The following is an 18624-nucleotide window of genomic DNA, read 5'->3' as shown; positions in this document are numbered from 1 at the left end:
CTTACGCCTTGGCTTTTGTATTATTTCACGAGGTGATCTGCCATGTCCAGCCTTATTCCGAGCGGTAGATTGGGACATTTTTGTGAACATATGCTCGAGACAAAAAAAAAATCACTAATCGGATGTATATAGCCTGCAAAATGTGAACATTCAATTTATTTTTTGAACAGTCCACGTCTAGCACTTTTTTCAACCAAAAAAAAAGTATTTTCACTTGCAATTGAATTGTGATTTGCTTTTAAAAAGTAGAATATAATTTTTAATTCTCAATGAATATCATATGTACTATGGTTGAGTGATAATCTTCAGTTGAACATATAAAATATCAGCTGCAGCTGTAGTTATTCCTGCAATCTCGGAAATGTTAAGACTTTCATGGTTTGTGAAATTGGATATAGTTTGCCTATTTTGAGGGACAATTAAAATATTTTCACAGATCGCGTCTAACAATGGTCGTTTTGGATAACTTTTTGTGTTGGTTACGATCTGGTATGAACCTATTTTTATGAGACTCTGTATATTTGAAAATATTTCAAAAAAAGGCATCGATATCTAAACTTGTACAATTGATCGTGATGCTACCAAGTATACAAGACATGTGTGGAACATAAACGAATGAAATATACACCTATCTTGATATTCAAACCTGTGAAAAGTCATCTGGTTCTGAAATTGATTCAATCAGTTTCGAAACGAACGCATGTGTGATGAGTGCTTACTTTTCCAAAATATCCCAGTTCCGCTGTCATTAAATGGAACTGTAATCAACCCTATTGCTTAGAGTCAATCAGGTGAGATCCTGTTTTATTATTTCGCATATCACATGTCACCATTAAAAAATGAGTCTTTTTAATCGACAGATTGATCCCGCGCACAAGGCAAAGCGAAAGAGTACGGAGGAGGATACAAAGTATCCGACAGCAAAACGCTAGTCTCGATACAGTGGAACGCCAATCCCTGCAAACCACAGAGCTGTCTGTTACCGTCACCAGTAGCACTTCAACGAGAAGATCAAAGAAAAAACGAAAGAAATCCAGAAGGAAAAGGTCCACACGAAAAACCCAAGTCAGAATCGTGTATGAGATAGATGAAGTAACGGGGGAGACCGTAGCGGTAGAAAAACGGAGCAGGAAATCGACTAGAAGGAGGAAAGCTAGAAACAACCGATCCAGAGAAGGCAGGCCGACGATAAAGCCTAAGACGGTTAAGAAGAGACTGGCACAACAGTTGGGTATTTGCGCCCCTAGGTCGGTGCCTCAGAATTTGCCGGACGTGAAAATACCGAACACGCCGAATACTATCGGAGGAATGAGATACCAAGCCGGTATACCAACTCTGCACTTATTCGGACAAAATAACGATTTGGATTATTTCTCTGGAGATGAGGAAGATTATTCCCCCGGGTCTCAGTTACTAGCTCGTAGAGCTCCTAATCAATCGGACGTATCAGCCATGCGCCGTACCATGAGGAGAAAAACTATGGTAACTCTGCCGGAAACGGTGTCGAGCTCTACCGATCTCTTGGACAGCATCCTGAGCAGTCAAGAACAGTTTCACTCAAGAAACGCATCCTTTTCTGTAGATTCTTCCGGTAGATTCAAGATAGAGAATACTTCAAAAAACTACGTCGATGTTACTAAGGAACGCGCCAGCGCCAAGGAAGCACCGTACTACAACAACAACCGTAACTATAATAACAGTAATCGCTGGTACAACAACAGGAACCAGAATAATAGGTACAACAACAGGCAGTCGAATTACTATTCTAATAACCAGAATTCCAACTACTACTCAGAACCCTCCTCGTCCATGGGATACTCGGGAAATCGGCCTAGAGGCGAGGAAAACAACTACCCGCAGGACTACACTCAGAGGACCTTATGCGCCTCCAGCGATATTGACAACCAGTATCAGGAACCCGAGGAGAGAGACGAAAACGCTGCCGGTACCAGCAAGCCCAATAGCGAGTCCGAGCTAGACATTTACAGCGACATCGAAACCGTCAGCACCAGCAAAGCGGACGAAAGCTACATGAGACCTCCTTCTCCTCCTATAATTTCCAATACTTCCAACACTCCCAACACTTGCACGGATGATGATAATAACGATAGCGAGCCCGATATGGTGATCGACGACGAGAAGGTACAAGAACAGGAAACCGTCGTCGACAAGAGGGAAGAAACTGCCGTCACCTCCACGGTTGATTACAGCAACGACGTCGAGCCTCCTGCGGAGTTCTACGACCCCAACAGCTACTCGACGGAGATTCAGTCGGGGGCTGTGCAATCATCCAACTTGGATTACATAAAAAACTACGGGTATGACGAAGATGAAGACGACACCGATGACGGGTGCCCGAACAGCAACATCTACTCCAAAGAGGCAATGGAATCGAACGCCGTGGAGGAAGACGTCGATTCAGATGACGGATGTCCGAACTTCAGCATCTACTCTAAAGAAAGTAAAAGCGTCGCCATGCGTACCGAAATATCGTTGCCAGTAGGGAGCGCAGAGCAGGATAACCAGGTCGGCGAGATCAGTTCGTCACCGAACGTTCCTGAAGTTTCGGTGAAACAGAACGAGGATCAGCAACAGGGAAGCGCGGCCTACGAACCCGAATGCACTTACGATCCGGAGAATATTTACGAGCAGGATGAGGAGGGCGAGGAAAAAAGCGATCAGGTAGATAAGCCGGAGGAAAAGGTCGAAGAAGAAACGTATGATCCAGCCAAATGCTTCGACGAAGAGGAAAGTAACGACGGAAATAAGAGCTACGACCCGGAACAAACGTACGATCCCGAGAAAATCTACGAGGATAACAGTAATTCGGTGAAAGTGGGCGATGACGAGAACAGCAACGCGGGAAAGGAGTACGACCCAGAGAAATGCTACGATCCAGAAAAAGAAATATCCGACGATAATTCGCAAGCTACCGATGATGTTAATACCGCCGGGAATAGGTACGATCCGTCCGTACCGTTCGATGGCGACATTAACGACGACCACCACGAATATGACAACGATAGCGTGGTGAGAAAGTCGGCAGAACAATACCAGGAAGCTGTCGAAGCCTTCAACAAGGAGTACCGAAAGTCGGACGTTACGTCAGAAACAAATAACGACAATTTAGAGGAGGGGGAACTAGAAAAGTCCAACGCCGACGACGAAGTCCTCCAAACAACGCTTCATATTAGTAAACCCAAGATCAAAGGTGGTATTACCGGCGGTCTCTATAGCGATTCCGAAGACGAGAACGTTGTTCGAAAAGACGACTCGAAATTCGCCATGTCCGATATTAATGACATGACTGAGGATATCAGCGAGGAGGAGAGGAGTTACACGCCGTGTTTGGACGAAAAATCTCACCGCGCCGGCCTGGAAGGCTTGGACACTGAATTGATTTCCGATGAGGATCGAAATGATTTCGACGAGTCGCATGAATTGAAAACCGTTTCTGATGGCGATGCCTTAGAAATAAACGCCAAAGAATCCGAGCTCGATTTCACGAGACCCGAAGACTATGAGGAAGGGGAAATCGTAGATAAAAACAAGGAAAAGACCTTAGAGGAGGAACCGGAACCCGAAATCGAGGCTGAGGCCGAAACAGAAGCGCCCAAGAAGAAGGAGGAGGGGGTTAAGGAGGCGAAGAAACCCAAAAAGAAGGACAAAGAAAAGCCAGCGACCGACAAAGATAAAGACAAGGACAAGAGTGGGAATAAAGAAAACATAGGGGTCAATAAAGAACAGGCCTTCAAGAAGTTGAGCAAGAATAATAAGGAACGCAATTACAGGAAAGACGACAAGGATAAAGAGAAGCGACAAACAAGTCCTAGAAGGTCCAGAAGCAGAGAGCCGAACAAAAAGGAGAAGCGGCGGGACAAGCGCAAGGAGATAGAAAGGTACAACGTGAGGGCGCTCATAGCAGAAAAGCCGCGACCTTTAATAGCGAAGGATCAGTTCGGTAGAGATATTCGAGACACTCCTCCGAGATCAAGAAGTCGGTCCTATACACCGCCCATCCAGAGATCGTTGTCTAGAGATAGGTCCGTTTCGAGAACACGACGATCGGTGTCGAGAAGGCGCAAATCTGTGTCGAAGGAGCGAGAAAAGTCACGCAAAAGGAGACCCAGGTCTCGAACTCAGAGGCACGCATCCAAATCGAGGTCTCGGTCACCTTTAAAAAAAAGAAGTGGATCGAAAAGCAAGAAAAGGAAACGCTCTTCGAGCCGATACAGAAAGAGAAAGACTGGTGACAGGAGCAGAGCCAAAAAGAGACAGAGGACTGGAAGCAGGCATAGGTCTAGAACGCCCAGCGCGATCAGACGACAACGAGATTGGGAGACTCTGGACTGGACACCAATGTCTCAGGGTATGGAACAGCCTCACAATATGTCGCCCTCTTGGACACCTCCTAGAGCGATAGATAATTCTCAAGTATTAAGGAACGAGCATTTGACGGTGACTTTGAACAACACGGGGAAAAAGAAAAAGGACAAGAGGCGCAAGAGCGACAAAAGAAGTAAGAACACTTTGGAGAGCAGACAGAAAAAGAGAAGGCACGATAGGGACAGAACGCCACCTCCTTCAAAAGAAGTGTTCGCTTCCGGTGATAATATTTTGGTGAGCGTGAGTTTCAATAACGAAAACGAAACGCGAGACATTACTACGAGGGATAAAAGGAGAAGCGATGAGGCTTCCAAGAAGAAAAGGGAGAAGAAGAAGAACAGGAGAGATCTCTCTGGCGTGAAACCCGTAGCGATCATAGATTTGGAGAGATCGCCGTTCAGGGAAATTACCCCTTCGCCTAAACAAGTTATAGTTCTTAGCGACAGCGATAACGAAGAGAACGAGACGATAAACGTTCAGCAGGGCATCTGCGATTCTTCACAGCAAGTCGCCAGCCCTGAGAGATCCGTCAATTACTCAATGGGCCCCAAAACGCCCCCTGAACCACAGGTTAAATTTACCTTGAGCGCAAAGGCTCCACAGGTACGTGCAATAATCAATCCTCTTCACGATCCTGATGAGATAGGAGCGAACGACCAGGTCGACGAAGAGTTAAGTTCTAGAATGAGTCCCGGAGGGCACATAGGGCCTAATACGCCGCCCGAACCTCCCACGTCACCACCGAGTTCTCCGGACGCTTACGACCCATTCGAGCCCACGAAATCCAGGTCCCCCACTCCGGATCCTATGGACACTACAGTTTCCGACGGAGTTCCGCAAGAGCCTCGAGATAATATCGACAGTCGGACGGCTATCGAGTTGCTTGAGAAATCAATTAACCCCATGCCCGAAGTTACGTCAAAATCTCTAACTCCGCCCTTAGCAGACATTCAGCCGGCCGATTCTCAGAGCAGCATTCAGGCTACACCCGATTCCAATGTGGACAAGTCTCCGGAAAGGGCTACCGTTCAAACTACTTTGCAAACTTCTGTCACTGCCGCCAAGCCTGTCGCGCAGACGACGCCTTTCTCCTCGGTCCCCACTCCGATAATCACCTCCACTCCAATTTCTTCAAACTTGGCGCCTACTAGGATAAATATCTTGAACAGCACGATAATACCTTCGACCGTGGCGTCGTCCATCCCTCAGAGGATAGTGCTGCCCAACCAGGTAAAGCCTAACCCCGTGAAAATATCACCCACGAAGGCAGCCATCAAATCCACCCCGATAAAACCGATGCTCAGCAAAACAAAGTTCACGACGAGAAAGAAGATTCAGAATATCTCCGACGAAGTGATTTTAGATATCGATTCTCCGTACTCGCCTGGATCTAGCGATTACGAGGATCTGTTTGAACCCCCTAGCGAAATCGTCACGAAACCAGTTATCAAAAACAAAAGCAAGACGCCGCAAAAACATCAGTCGACGTTCGACAGTTTGTTAGGGTCGCCCGTCTATAAAGTCAAGAGCAAGACTAGGCACGGCAAAAAGGGGACAACGCCGAGCAAAACTAAAACGGTGGGCGTTAAATTAGACGAAGATAACCTGAAAATTCTGGACGAATTGCCCAATTCAGCCGTGGAGATGCAGGTGAAGGAAAAGGTGAGTTTTTCTTTTTTCGAGTTTTTTTTTGTGAGACTGAAGTGGAGGTAGCGCTGATAGGATCGATGTAGGTATTCTAGGGGAATCGTTTTAGAAAAAATTATCAGCAGGAGAATGTCTATACATTATAGTAAAAAAAGAAGAGAAACGGGAAGTATTAAAATTGAGGTGGTCGTGGAATCAGCTTTGGCAAACTACTGATCCGTGGGATCCATAATCTGCCTCTCTCAATATTCAATCGAGCCTTATTCATAAAACTGTTTTCCATTCCAAATAATGTGCTTGATGTTCAATGTTGTCAACTGAACAATATTGTCTTGCTGTTGAGTACATATATAAAATCTCTGAATTAACTGGGACCAATTATTCATGAACTCATTTGATGTAGATATTCTTTTTAAATATCAGTTTTTAAATATTTTCGAGTCTCAGATTATGACAGGCTCATAAAGTTATAAACTAGTTATGGATTTTGACAACAAGTCTGAATGAAACAACTTGATTGGCGGAAATATGGAGTAGAGTGGAAACACTGACAGATTTCGTAATCTAATTCTGTCACATAACTAATTCACTTCTGACACAAGAAGACATGTGATCCCAGGAAGTGCTACTTATATCTTCAGTGTCGCCATGGAAAAAGCTAGTTACGTACTAGAATTGAAAAAAGAAGAATTCAGTCATACATGATGTAAGTTACAGTGTGTAGATTATTGATTTGATTTATGTTTTTCTAGTTCCTCAAAAAGTTGAATAGACAGGAACGAGTGGTGGAGGAAGTTAAGTTGGTTTTGAAACCTCATTATAATAAGAAAAGGATATCCAAAGAGGAATACAAAGATATATTACGAAGAAGTGTACCTAAGGTAAATTTTCTAGTTTTGTTTTGTGTGCTTTTTACTTATAATGTTTATAATGCTACTGGACAGATTTGGCTATCAAAAATCGAGCAAAGTATTCATATTGTGATGGTCTATTTCCTTGAGCAGCTGAGTTATACATCGTTTTCAAGTAGTACTGTTTCATACGAATACATAATTCAGTCGGTTAAAAAGTGAAAAATGTAGTATTTATTTCTTGCATTAATAATTAATAGATTTTTTTTTATTGAACGCTCAAAATCATTTACACTTTTTAATGTATCACATGCCTGTATAGCGTACCTAATGAAATTAGGCTTACCTCAGATTTTATAAATTTTTGCTGGAAAAGAAAATGACGTCATGTTTTGATCCGATCCAATAGGGTTTTATATGGTACTTGATGAAGCCCTTGTGTCCTAATCAGTTTTTTATTAGTAAATTATACTTGGTCTGTGAATTGAAATTGCTACTTCAGTTTTCTCTCCAGTAAAACGAATGAGCAAATGTTCTTTTCTTGTTAACCTAAAAATTGATATTCTTAATGTAGGTATATGCCGCTCTCATACACCAAACTTCTTTGTATACCGTCGATACTAAGGTAAAAATGTGTTCTTAAATGACTTCGATATATACATTCAAGGGTGAGAGAGAAAATTGAGCTGGGATATCACTGAAACCATCTTTAGGAGAAAAACTGTGTCTGTTGATGAAAACTACGAATTTGTAATTAGTGGAACAGTATTTTCATTTTATTTCAAGAAATACCGACCCTCGACAAAATAATGGGAGCTTTCAAAGAAGACCCAGAGTATGTGTCCAATCATCGGTAGAAACAATTGGGGAAAACTTCAAAGGAATCGAATTCTACATGAAAAAAACAAAACAAAAAATCTCTCCGAATCGAAAATGATAAAATTATTTGCTGAAGGATATATTATTGAAGGCAGATCACTAGTTTTGACGTCAGAATAAAATTTGCCGGCTGCTGTGACGCTTGGGACTGGTTGGAGAAAGTTATGCCGCTGGTGCCGCTGACCACCATACAGTAACCATGGTCCTTTTTTTGAAGAGGTTTTTGCTATTGGGAAGTGTCTGGGTAGCTCATCGGTGTCCAACCACTGTCCAACGTCTTCTGATGTCGTAGGGGATGCACTTTTCATCACACGTGACGATCCGATACAAACAAGGATCGTGTTGGTTACACAAAAGCGAAAAAACAGACCTCGAAACGTGACAGTTCATGTGGATCGTTCAAATCGTAGGGCACCCACCTTTCGAGCTTCTTGACCTTTCCAATGCGTTTTAAACTATCAAAAACCGACTGAGCTGTTTGTGACGCGTCAGTCTCTAACAGGGTCCCCAAATCATCATCCAGGATTACTGTAGGTCGACCACTTTGGGGCTCATCTTCGAGGCTGAAATCTCCTGAACGAAATTTTGCAAACCAACTTTGAACACTGCGTTTATTACCACTATCATTATGAGCAGTTGTTGGTTCACAGATGGATCAAAAACACCTTCCAGTTCTGGTGCAGGTGTTTTCAGTCGCGGGCCCAGGACAGAAATATCAACCTGCCTATGAGACTGTATTTCAAGCGGAAATTCACGCTATTGAATAGGCTCATTCAACACATTTTTTTATTTATTTCATTTGAAAGTTTATGTTCAAATAGTACATTTACAAAAAATCTGAATTTTCACTCATTATCTTCCCGCTCAAATTAATAGTTGAATGTGGTCAAGCTTGACGTCACACCAGTCGACTCGGCGACAAGGGAGTGCTGGCGTGTGCTAAAGCCGTAGAGAGCAACTTGTGTGTTGTTTACTGCTGTGTATCAACTGCGTGAATATGTAACACGTAGTATTTTCGAACCAGTCAGCAAATGAAACAAAATCCGACGATGGCAGCGATTCATAATCTCCAACTACAGGCCCGGTTGCCACCGCTCGAAGCTCGTTGTCTGGTATGACGTCAGGATGTACCGCGGGCAATCTCACATTTTGAGTTGCTCTTGCTCAGTTGTTAATTGACATAAAAACCGGAAAATTTTGTGGGATACTTGGGAGATACTTCATCGTTCCGGAACCTGTCATTGGCATCGCTGTAGGCTTTGCCAAACAAACATTGAACACCTGGATGGCAAGAAGATTTATGGACTTCTGGCAGAATCTTTCAGGCCTTCTTACAGATCACTGTCATTTGAATAATCATATACAGAGACTAGGACTGTCGAAAGACAGTGTGTATCGCTGGGGACCGAGTCAGGTTTTTAGAGTTCGGCAGAGCCGACCGACAGAGCTTACCATACAAACTAATCGGCTTCCTTAAGAAGCTGAGTTTATTTAGTCGAGTGTGGATAAGTGTGAGTAACGATAAACTCTTGCGCGTTGCGGTGGAGGGTCGAATAGATCCACTCACTTTGGACCTAACTTGAGCTGAAAAGAGGCAAAACATTTAAATTTTGGAGAAAACAAACAGCATCAATGTATAGAGCACAAAATTCTCTATCAATAGTATTTACCACGACACAGTCAAGTCAAAAATGTTTATTCAACGTTTTTTTTTAAATTACATGATATTTGTGTTGGTGTATTTTGAGAGGTGCCCTGCTATAGGCTTATGCCTCTTCAGGGTTCACGACGCAGTACAATAAACATTTACTGAGATATGGGGCTACAAAATCACGTGACATTTGAACGGACAAAACTTTCAAAACAACCCATTATTTTTTTTCTGGCACCTGTCGCTAATGTAAAAATATATTGGAACTAATTATTTAGGTTATTCTTTCAATGATGCTGCCTTGTAAGATTCTAATCATTTATTGTTATTTCATGATATAAAATGGTGGATGATAAACGTATAGTTACTTAGGTAAATATTCGTTTTGAGGGCACCCGGCGATTTTGAACAAAATTTTTAGTGTACTTACGTATTTTGATGCGTAGATTACGACTCCGAAAGAAAAAAGCGGCGCTCTTCCTCATTTACAAAGTTACAGACCTTCAAAGTTCAGAAGAGGGCAAATTTTCAGCCTTCTTTTTCACAATAAACTATTTAAGAACACAAGCATTTATTCACTAGGTCACCTTTACGCCTTATCCCTCCTTCCTTGACACTTTTCACTTCAACAATCGACATTTTCTCGATAGAAATGCTGAAAAATGTATGGAGCTGCTTTTTGGTTATATATCTATATTTTACGTTTTTAAGGTTAATGGCATAGTTGGTACGACCGATGATGTCAATATTCCTAAAGTAATTCAAATGTTTTTTGTCTCCATTCTTTAGATCGTAAATTGATTTTTGGTGGTGTATAAAGATATTAACTTCGTTCAAATTCATTTTGTGTTTTTCTAATCACTCACGTCAAACTAAAAATGCAAATCTACGAATTTGAAATAGTAGGCGGCGGCAAATACAAACCGCTTTTTTCTGAAATGTCACTAGTAACTAACCTAGAAATAGAAGATTGTCGCCAGAAGTATTCGTTTTTAAATTAAGTTTTTTATAAGAAAAATGTTGATTGTTGAATTGCAAAGTGTCAATTAAGGAAGAATAAATGCAGAAAAGTTGCCCTTTTCTGAACTTTATAGGGCCGCAATTTTGTGAATAAGGGAGAGCGCCGCTTTTCTCAAAGTCGCCGGGTGCCTTTAAAACGAATATTTACCGTTACTTGTTCAGATTATCTAAAAAAAAATTGTTGTTTTGGGTAAAAAATTTATCTATGTATACAAAGTCGCGGAAAAAAATGAATCGTCTTGTTAGTCGAAGTTTTTCAACCGATTGTTGCTTATTTTTCAGATCTGTCACAATAAATCTGGGGAAATCAACCCTACCAAGATCAAGAACCTCATTGAAGCTTACATTAGGAAGTTGAGACATAGTAAAAAAGTAACCTCCTCTAGTTCTGTGAACCCTCTTAAGGTATGAAAGGCTTATTTATAATGATTATGTACATATTTAATTTATGAAGTTGATAATATTATTTGAAATAAATAAATAAGTTCTAGAGAATTATTTATATCTCACTTTTGTGATTGAAAATGAATGTTTTAATGTATGATTTTTTAGTAAATATATGGTGTATATTTGAAAGTCTCTTTATACTTTAAATTACAAATAAAACACTTATGTAGTATATATCCTGTTTTATTGAATCTTCTAAACAACAAATAGGTTTTCAAACGGCAGTTGCTAGACCTACTCTTTCATTTCCAAAATCGAATTCTGTGTAATATTTTTTCAAGAAAACGTCTCCCAAAATCCACGAAGGTCCATTCGGAGGTACGTCGTCCATTGCGATGAAACCAGAGCTACATTGTACTATGTATTTTGAAGTGCTCTAAAACAAGAGTGAAATCAAAAAACAGAAGTCATACAATAAGGTAAATGTTCAGATTTCGCGGGTGCTATCGAAAAAAAGATCAAAGGATTTGGAGCTAACCTATCACATTTTTTCCTCGCTCTTGTACATAAACGAAATCAATTATGAGTCTCGAGGCTTTCAATCATTTTGTAGTTATCTCTATTAAATCGATTGAATAAATCATCTGCTAACAAGGACTTCATCTATTTTTACGATGAAATTAAGACAATTCGGAACTCTTGAAAACATTGATTATTGCCGGTTAGAACGTTAAGTTTTTCATCAGTGAAGTTAAGTGAGCAATCTCTAATCAACTCGCAATTCAACTTTATTTTTGTGAAAGAGTTGAAATACACGTATCCGTTATCCTTTAGATTAACCTAGAAACTAACGCCACCTGGTGATAAATGGTCCTCTCGATACTAACCTGCAACATATATTCCGATGGACTGAATGTGAAGTTTTTTCCTCCCAAGACGAAACTAATATCAGGTAAAGATGGAATCTTGTCACAATCCAGCAGGTATTCATCAATGAATAAACCTGCCCCAATCACCTGAAAATGGAAACGGGTTAGAAAAAAAGCAGACTAGGTCGATATCTGTTAATTATAGTTCATAACTGTGCATTTATAAAATTTTATTATGGACTTGAAAAAATGTTTACTATCGAATTGTTTCAATCAAAATTCGCTAATCGCTTTGAAAATCACAATGTAGTGAAATCAAAGTCATAGAACAGAGGAAAGAACTCGTGTTTGGTCGTAGTGTCATAGTGAATATTACAATAAATTACATTGGTATAAGTTTCAATAACTCTCATGATTACTCGTTCAATTTTTTGCTATTGTATACTTCAGGTCAGAGATAAGATCGTCGTTTTTTTCACATAAGCTTTTACCAGAAGGAATTGGAGATAGGTAAGAATTAGGGGATTCCCCGAACATAAATATCATAAAATGACAAGTTTCACAGAACGCTGCGACGTATCAAAGTTGTAGCGCGGAAAGAGAGAAATTCGGATTTATTGATTGTGAAGTTTGAGCCAAACTTGTTTCAAAATTGTGAATGGAAACTTTTTTATATCAGGGTAACTTCGCGAGTCGAGGCCCCTCGCGAGCCACGTCTGAACGGTTGCACTGCTCGCCACTTCCCAAAGTCTTACCTCCTGGAGTTTCTCAATCTCCGCTCTTGGTCCGGCAATAAATCTGGAAGCGGTATCGAACACGGCTTGACAACCGCCATTACATAACTTTTCAGAAGCAATGTTCACCCCGTCCATTTTGATTTGCCAGTACTCTTTACCGGTCACAGGGAAGTAGGTGAAGTCTCCTTCGTAGTATTGAGGATCTGAACCCCCAAGTATAAGTTCTCCGCCGATTTTATCAAAACGATTCCTGAAAAAACAAAAACATTTATACAGGGTGTAACTGAATAAGTGTAAAACATTCAAGGAGGTGATTCCTCATCAAAAAAAAGATATTTCATATAAAGAAACTTCATTGGAGCATCCCTTGTTGAGATACAGCCCCTTAAAAGAGGTACATAAAATTTGTATAACAATTGTTTTCACAAGCACTAAAAAAGTTACAATATTGAAATTAACCTGACGTTTTGTACTACCAAAAAGACACTTAGCCAAAAATGTATTTGGTTTTCCCCATGGTTGTAAGGGGTGCGCTGCGAACTGGTTTATTTTGGACAAAAACCCAAGAGACATTCTTTGTTTAGAATTAAACAAGCTATCGGAAATAAATTTGTAAATGGTAAACAAATAATAAGACAAAAAGTTACATTGGAAATAAATTTTAGGGGTTGCGTTTTCCACCCCTTACAACCATGGGGTAAACCAAATAAATTACTGGCTAAGTGTCTTTTGATAGTACAAAACGTCAGGTTAATTTCAATATTGTAACTTTTTCAGTGCTTGTGAAAAAAATTGTTATACAAATTTTATGTACCCCCTTCAAGAGGCTGTATAAGGGATGCTCCAATGAAGTTTCTTTATATGAAAAATACTATCTTCTTTTCGATGAGGAATCACCTCCTTAAATGTTTTACACTTATTCAGTTACACCTTGTATTATGGATCATGACTCCGTGATTCTGATGTTAGGCATTTTTCAAATATTTGATGTGGTTTCCTCTTGCGAGTTGTGACAAGAAGGTGAGTTGTCTAATGTTGATCAGTCTGAGCCATCCAGACTCATCGAATTGAGCTGAGATCTGTTTAAAATCTGTTTTTCCGTTAACAGCTATCGCACTCCTACGAACGACAACTCTCACGGACGGACGTGCCGATAACGTCCGTCCACAAAGAAGGTACGCGGATGCCACGTGCTATCGCGGGTCTTCTATTTATGTTGTGATTGTCTATTGTGCAAGGATGTTTGAAGTTTATGTGAAAGTTCAGACAAAAATGTGAAATGAGGATCCCCTTCATTCACGCCGGTATCCAGGCCGGGTGGTTCGGATAACCACGTGAAAGGGGGCCATGTATGTGAATTTGAAAACTCGAAGGTCTCTCGAAGAGGAGGCGACTCAAAAAATATATGTGAAAAAATCAAAAGGTCTTTCGAGCAGAAGGCGACGATAAAAAAGTTGAATTGTTGTCATCGTAAAAAAGTTCGACAAAAAAGGGGTGGCAGCATTGCTTCGAGTAAGAACGCTGCCCCCCTCGACGAAGCTTATCTTTGATAGGAGGAGCCTGGACAAATGCGCCCGAGTGGGAAGCAACGTACAACAAAATTAGATAGAGAGAGAGAGAATGTCATGTGTTTTTATAGCTCCAAAGCTCAATAAATTTTTATTTTACTGTGTCGTGTTCTATACTGATCGAGGGAGAATTTTGTACTCTATACATTGATGATGTTCATTTTCTTGCAAATTTTAATGTTTTGCCTCTTTTCAGCTCCTTACTATATGATGTTGAGCGTGTGGAAACTGGTTATATAAAATTGAAAAAGTATCAATGAATAGTGCTCTCACCTCAAATAGAATGAAAATACAGGTTGTGATAATAATTTTTGGTCCATTAGGTTGTAGACAAACGGGCGTTCTTTGTTGGCAGATATTGTATCACGTCCCATTCCCAAAACACCATCGAAGTTTCCTATTAAAAATTCTATACCTGTTTGCTGAATGGCTTCAACAAAACTTTGACCTCTAACAGCTACACCTGCAACCTATATAAAGATTATAAGTTCATTATCAATTTTCGATGATTAATAACGGAAGAAGTTCAAAATCGTAAAAGGTTTCGAAAATAAGATTTTGTTTTTTCTCAAACTCAAAAACATCGTCCATGAATAAGTTCTTACATAATATGAACTGATGAAGATTAATCGGATTTATCAATATACCACTCTTGAAAGAGTGTTCACACAGACACGTTAAAATGGTTTAATATTGAATTTTGTTTGTTTCGAATTTCATAAATGTGACCAACTTATTCTAATATCATATCCTTAATCTAGCCTATATTTCTCGATCTTATTAGATTCATGAACAAATCAAGACAAATGGTGAGTTATGCCATCTAATTTATGGATACTTTTCGATATCAGTAGACTTTCAATGTTCAATTTAGCCATAATACTGACTTTAAGCATTATCAGTTTGAGCAAATTATGAAAATAGTATTTTTATCTTATTTTTTGGGAAATTGACCTTTGAACAACTCAAGATAACGACGTTTTCCATATTTATAAGAAAGGAATAAAAATGTCAACTCACCTCAACTGTATCAGTTGATAAAATTCCACTGAGATTGCTGTAACTTTGGAAAGCAAGATCGATTTTTTGACCATTGGGTTTGTAGGTAGAAGATTTTTTCGAATCGTATCTGTTGCGTATAGCTGAAAGTAAAATAAGTGATCTATAAATGTCTGTCGGTAGAATTGAGCTAGTGTGTAAAAAGGGAACATTACACAAGGCAATTCTTCGCAAGAAAACGCAGGTCTACATTTTTTTGTCTATAGACTTGTTACGTCCAACTCAATCAAAGAAAGATACTGTATTGGGAAAAATGTTATCAAGGACTCAAATGAAAAAAATGGTTGTCCTTCAAACTTATTTGGGGTATCCTTACACTCTGGGGAAAGCAACGATGCTTTGAAAATCGGCGATTGCAGCCTATTCAAAATCTGGAGAAATATGGAATTTGTGAATTGAACAAAAGGATGTCGATTAAACTGAACAGTTATTGACAAACCAAAAAAGTCTAGCGGTTCTCGAAACACCTTGAAGATTGTAGCGACGGATATCTAGTTGGAAGAAGTCAAATGAATAAAACTCAAAATCAAGTTCAAAACAAATGTATAATGATTTTAGTTGTATTGTTGTCGCTATCTGTTGCCTTATGACAGGTGACAGATGCGACAACAGCATTCGTGTACTTCAGTCACAGTGTCACAGACAGTAATATAGTTGGTTCATAGAGAGAGTCTCTCTCCAATTGATTGGTAATATTGTAAACAGTGTATATATATCAGTTAGTCTCATTTTAAATTTTAATTAAAAAAATTGTAACTGTAACGATAAATATAGAATAACTCACCACATGGAGCGTGATCCTTATCGCATTTTTCAGAAGGGACCCATGAAATTGAGGAGCCAGTATCAAAAATAACATTGAAGTTTTGTCCAGGTGTTCCTATGGTTATTGGTCCATAATATACAGCCTGAAAATAATTGTTGTTATGGGAAATTGTTCGTGCTTACATATGCTATCAGTTCTGCAGAAAATATTTGTCTATAATTATACAATATGGTGAATGATTTGAAAATAATTTCTACTGAATGAAGTTTTTTGTCACGAAAATCAATCTGGTGATTTTATCAGCCATATTTGTAACATTACTCGTACAATCATTCATGTCGAAATATAGCGAAATAAAGACACAAATTTGCAGAGGCAGTACTGCAAATATAGGTATGAAGGACATTTAAAGCACGCCTAAAAGAACATAGAAACAGTTTCCAGAATTGGAGAATAAATTCGACGTATGCTGATCACCTCTCTAAAGGGGGACCTGGATTCAATCATTCCAGAAGAAAAATTTGAAACTTGACCTGGAAAGTTTGGAAATTAATAAAATAAAAATTCCAATTTCTAATGAGTGATGAAGGATTATTTTTCTCACATACTATTTACTAATGAATGAGTATTGTTTTCTTTTTTACCAAAATTTACCTGTTTTCACTATTTGATGAGTGAATCATTTGTAACCTCTCCTTTCAAGTAGTTGAAACTAGATTAGTATTTATTATCATCTCATATTATCTTTTTCAATGAAAATCAAAATGAACCTCATCATTGAGTAATGATAGGATAAATTGAACTCTCTAGTTTCTGAATAAAGACCTCAGGAGCTCCTGTTGCCTTTTGATTAAAAAAAATCTGGTACACCTACCTGCTTTGAGAAATTATAAACATTATAAATACTCACGTCCAAATAATTCGTCAGCACTACTTGACCGGAAATGTCGGAGCCATTATATTTTCTGAGTAAATTTTTCTTCACAGCTTCATATCCGGTTTCTCTAAGGATCGATCTTGCTGGGTTGATTTTTGTCAGAGGAACTCTTGAAAATACGAAAAATAATACTCATACTTATGATAAGATAGGAAGTCTGATGACGATTATCATAATAAAATATTTGGTCAGAGTTTGTCCCTGGTGGACTCTCAGTATCTTATAATAATAATGATGATAAACCATGAAAGAGGAGGAATTGGAGCAATTCTCTTCAGGGCAGCTCTCCGTGTAGCTGGTGAATTCGATGATCACACTGAACGAGGTGATCACAACTCTGTCACCCATTCAGCTAAAGGCCCATGTAAAAGCCTGCACACAAGGTGCAGGGCCTACCACGAGGAGCCTGAGATCCTAATGGATTTGCTCTCAACATGTTCAGTATATATGGTCTTAGCCTAAACTTTTTCTTCCTTATAATAGCTTCTACAGCTGCCGGACTCAGTCATGACCGGTGAGAAGCTCCTCCCTAAAGATGTGCAGTAGATGTGTAGAAATCTGTTATCAGTCTGTTAGATTATTCGAGCCGTAAACATCCAAATTCAAGACCGTATTCAGTCATTGATAGCGTTCAGAAGTAAATTTCATAAACAAATGCAATTTCAGGACCCAAACTTTACGCAGATACGATTTCTCCCACCGGTCATGACTCAGTCCGGTAGCCGTACAATACTCCTCGAGGATTAATGCTGTATTGCTTAAAATCGCTTCGTAAATAAGCCCTTATTTCTCGAGGATGAAAAGTGGTTATTGTGGGTTATTTCTAAGAGATTGACATATACCATCACGGATTATTTGTAGACATTTCTAAGATGTACAATACTGTAGTACATTGCAATATACGCGCAAAAAATGGATTTGTTTACATCATATTAGAAACCTGTAAAATTATCATTGTTTCTCTTCTATATTATGCATGTTATATACATATAAATTTCCCTCTTGAATCATTCTATCTTTTTGAAAAACCCGCATCAAAATCCGTTGCCCGGTTTCAAAGATCTTAGTATACATGGGGACAGACAGCAGAAAGCAACTTTGTTTTATACTACCTATGTATATATTATTTTCTTCTTTTCAGAGCTAGTGAATGAAAGTTTGCACTTTAAAGTATTTTTGATATCAATTTATTTGTCCTATTCAGTCAGTTCATTTCATTCAGTGAGGACCTAATTGTCAAATGGTCGGTTCCACCACAAAACTTCCTAACCTGAGCCGAGTTGTAACTTTTTGGGCTTGACCTAGAGATAGCGGTAGGTATTTGGAAAATATCAAATATTGGAAAGTACACAATCAATAAAGCGTATGTTTCACGTTTGAAGACGCTGCGTTGTTCAATATTTGTTTGGCAGCCATCAATAGAGAATATTTTCGGTGAATTTGTGAAACTGGAGAAAATTGGTCATCGTTATATGTTACAATACTTTTATTTGAAAGGTGTCAGCCCAACCAATATAAAAGCCGAACAGGATTTTACTCAGGGTGAGTCTGCTCCTTCGTTAACAACAGGAAAATATTGTCTGATTGACTCGGCCTTTACTTGATGAAGATCCATAACACAATATTCATATACCCTATTTTGAATTCAGTTTTTTAGAGTCGGAAAAAGAATTTTAAAAAAATAACTCCGGTAAATGTTGTCTTACCTGATGAAATCGGCGTTGATGACCGCTATCAAGCAGATGGCACTTACTAATAGGCGCATTTTTCCAGTAAGATCACAGCAATCTCAACCAGAATATGATGTAATTTTGATTTCGCACCTTTTTATACGTTCAAAAGTTGCACTACTTGATCTTTGTAATAA

General features: G+C 39.2%; 2 protein-coding genes across 3 annotated transcripts in view; one reads left to right on the top strand and one right to left on the bottom strand.

The window, feature by feature from the left end:
• The window catches only part of LOC111502807 (uncharacterized), a 25366-nt gene extending 14311 nt beyond the window's left edge, over positions 1 to 11055 (top strand). The window contains exons 3-5 of one of the 2 annotated variants that reach the window (XM_023156969.2): positions 861 to 6036; positions 6786 to 6914; positions 10717 to 11055. In XM_023156969.2, coding sequence (XP_023012737.2) covers positions 861 to 6036; positions 6786 to 6914; positions 10717 to 10845 — 5434 coding nt within the window. In that variant the 3' untranslated portion in view covers positions 10846 to 11055. Of the gene's footprint in view, positions 1 to 860; positions 6049 to 6785; positions 6915 to 10716 lie in introns of both variants that reach the window. The other variant, XM_023156968.2, reaches the window with a different exon arrangement.
• On the bottom strand, positions 11044 to 18624 carry LOC111502808 (lysosomal aspartic protease). The gene is made up of 8 exons (XM_023156971.2): positions 18464 to 18624; positions 16731 to 16866; positions 15839 to 15962; positions 15016 to 15137; positions 14269 to 14465; positions 12446 to 12677; positions 11709 to 11837; positions 11044 to 11257 (listed from the first exon to the last, which is right to left on the bottom strand). The coding sequence occupies exons 1-8, from the start codon at positions 18520 to 18522 to the stop codon at positions 11096 to 11098; spliced, it is 1161 nt and encodes a 386-aa protein (XP_023012739.2). The 5' UTR covers positions 18523 to 18624; the 3' UTR covers positions 11044 to 11095.

This window comes from Leptinotarsa decemlineata, unplaced genomic scaffold (genome assembly GCF_025532065.1).
Source record: "Leptinotarsa decemlineata unplaced genomic scaffold, Ldec_3_MD MMD2_tig00026361_RagTag_RagTag, whole genome shotgun sequence".
Taxonomy (NCBI): Eukaryota; Metazoa; Arthropoda; class Insecta; order Coleoptera; family Chrysomelidae; genus Leptinotarsa; species Leptinotarsa decemlineata.
This window is presented reverse-complemented; position numbering and strand designations above follow the sequence as displayed.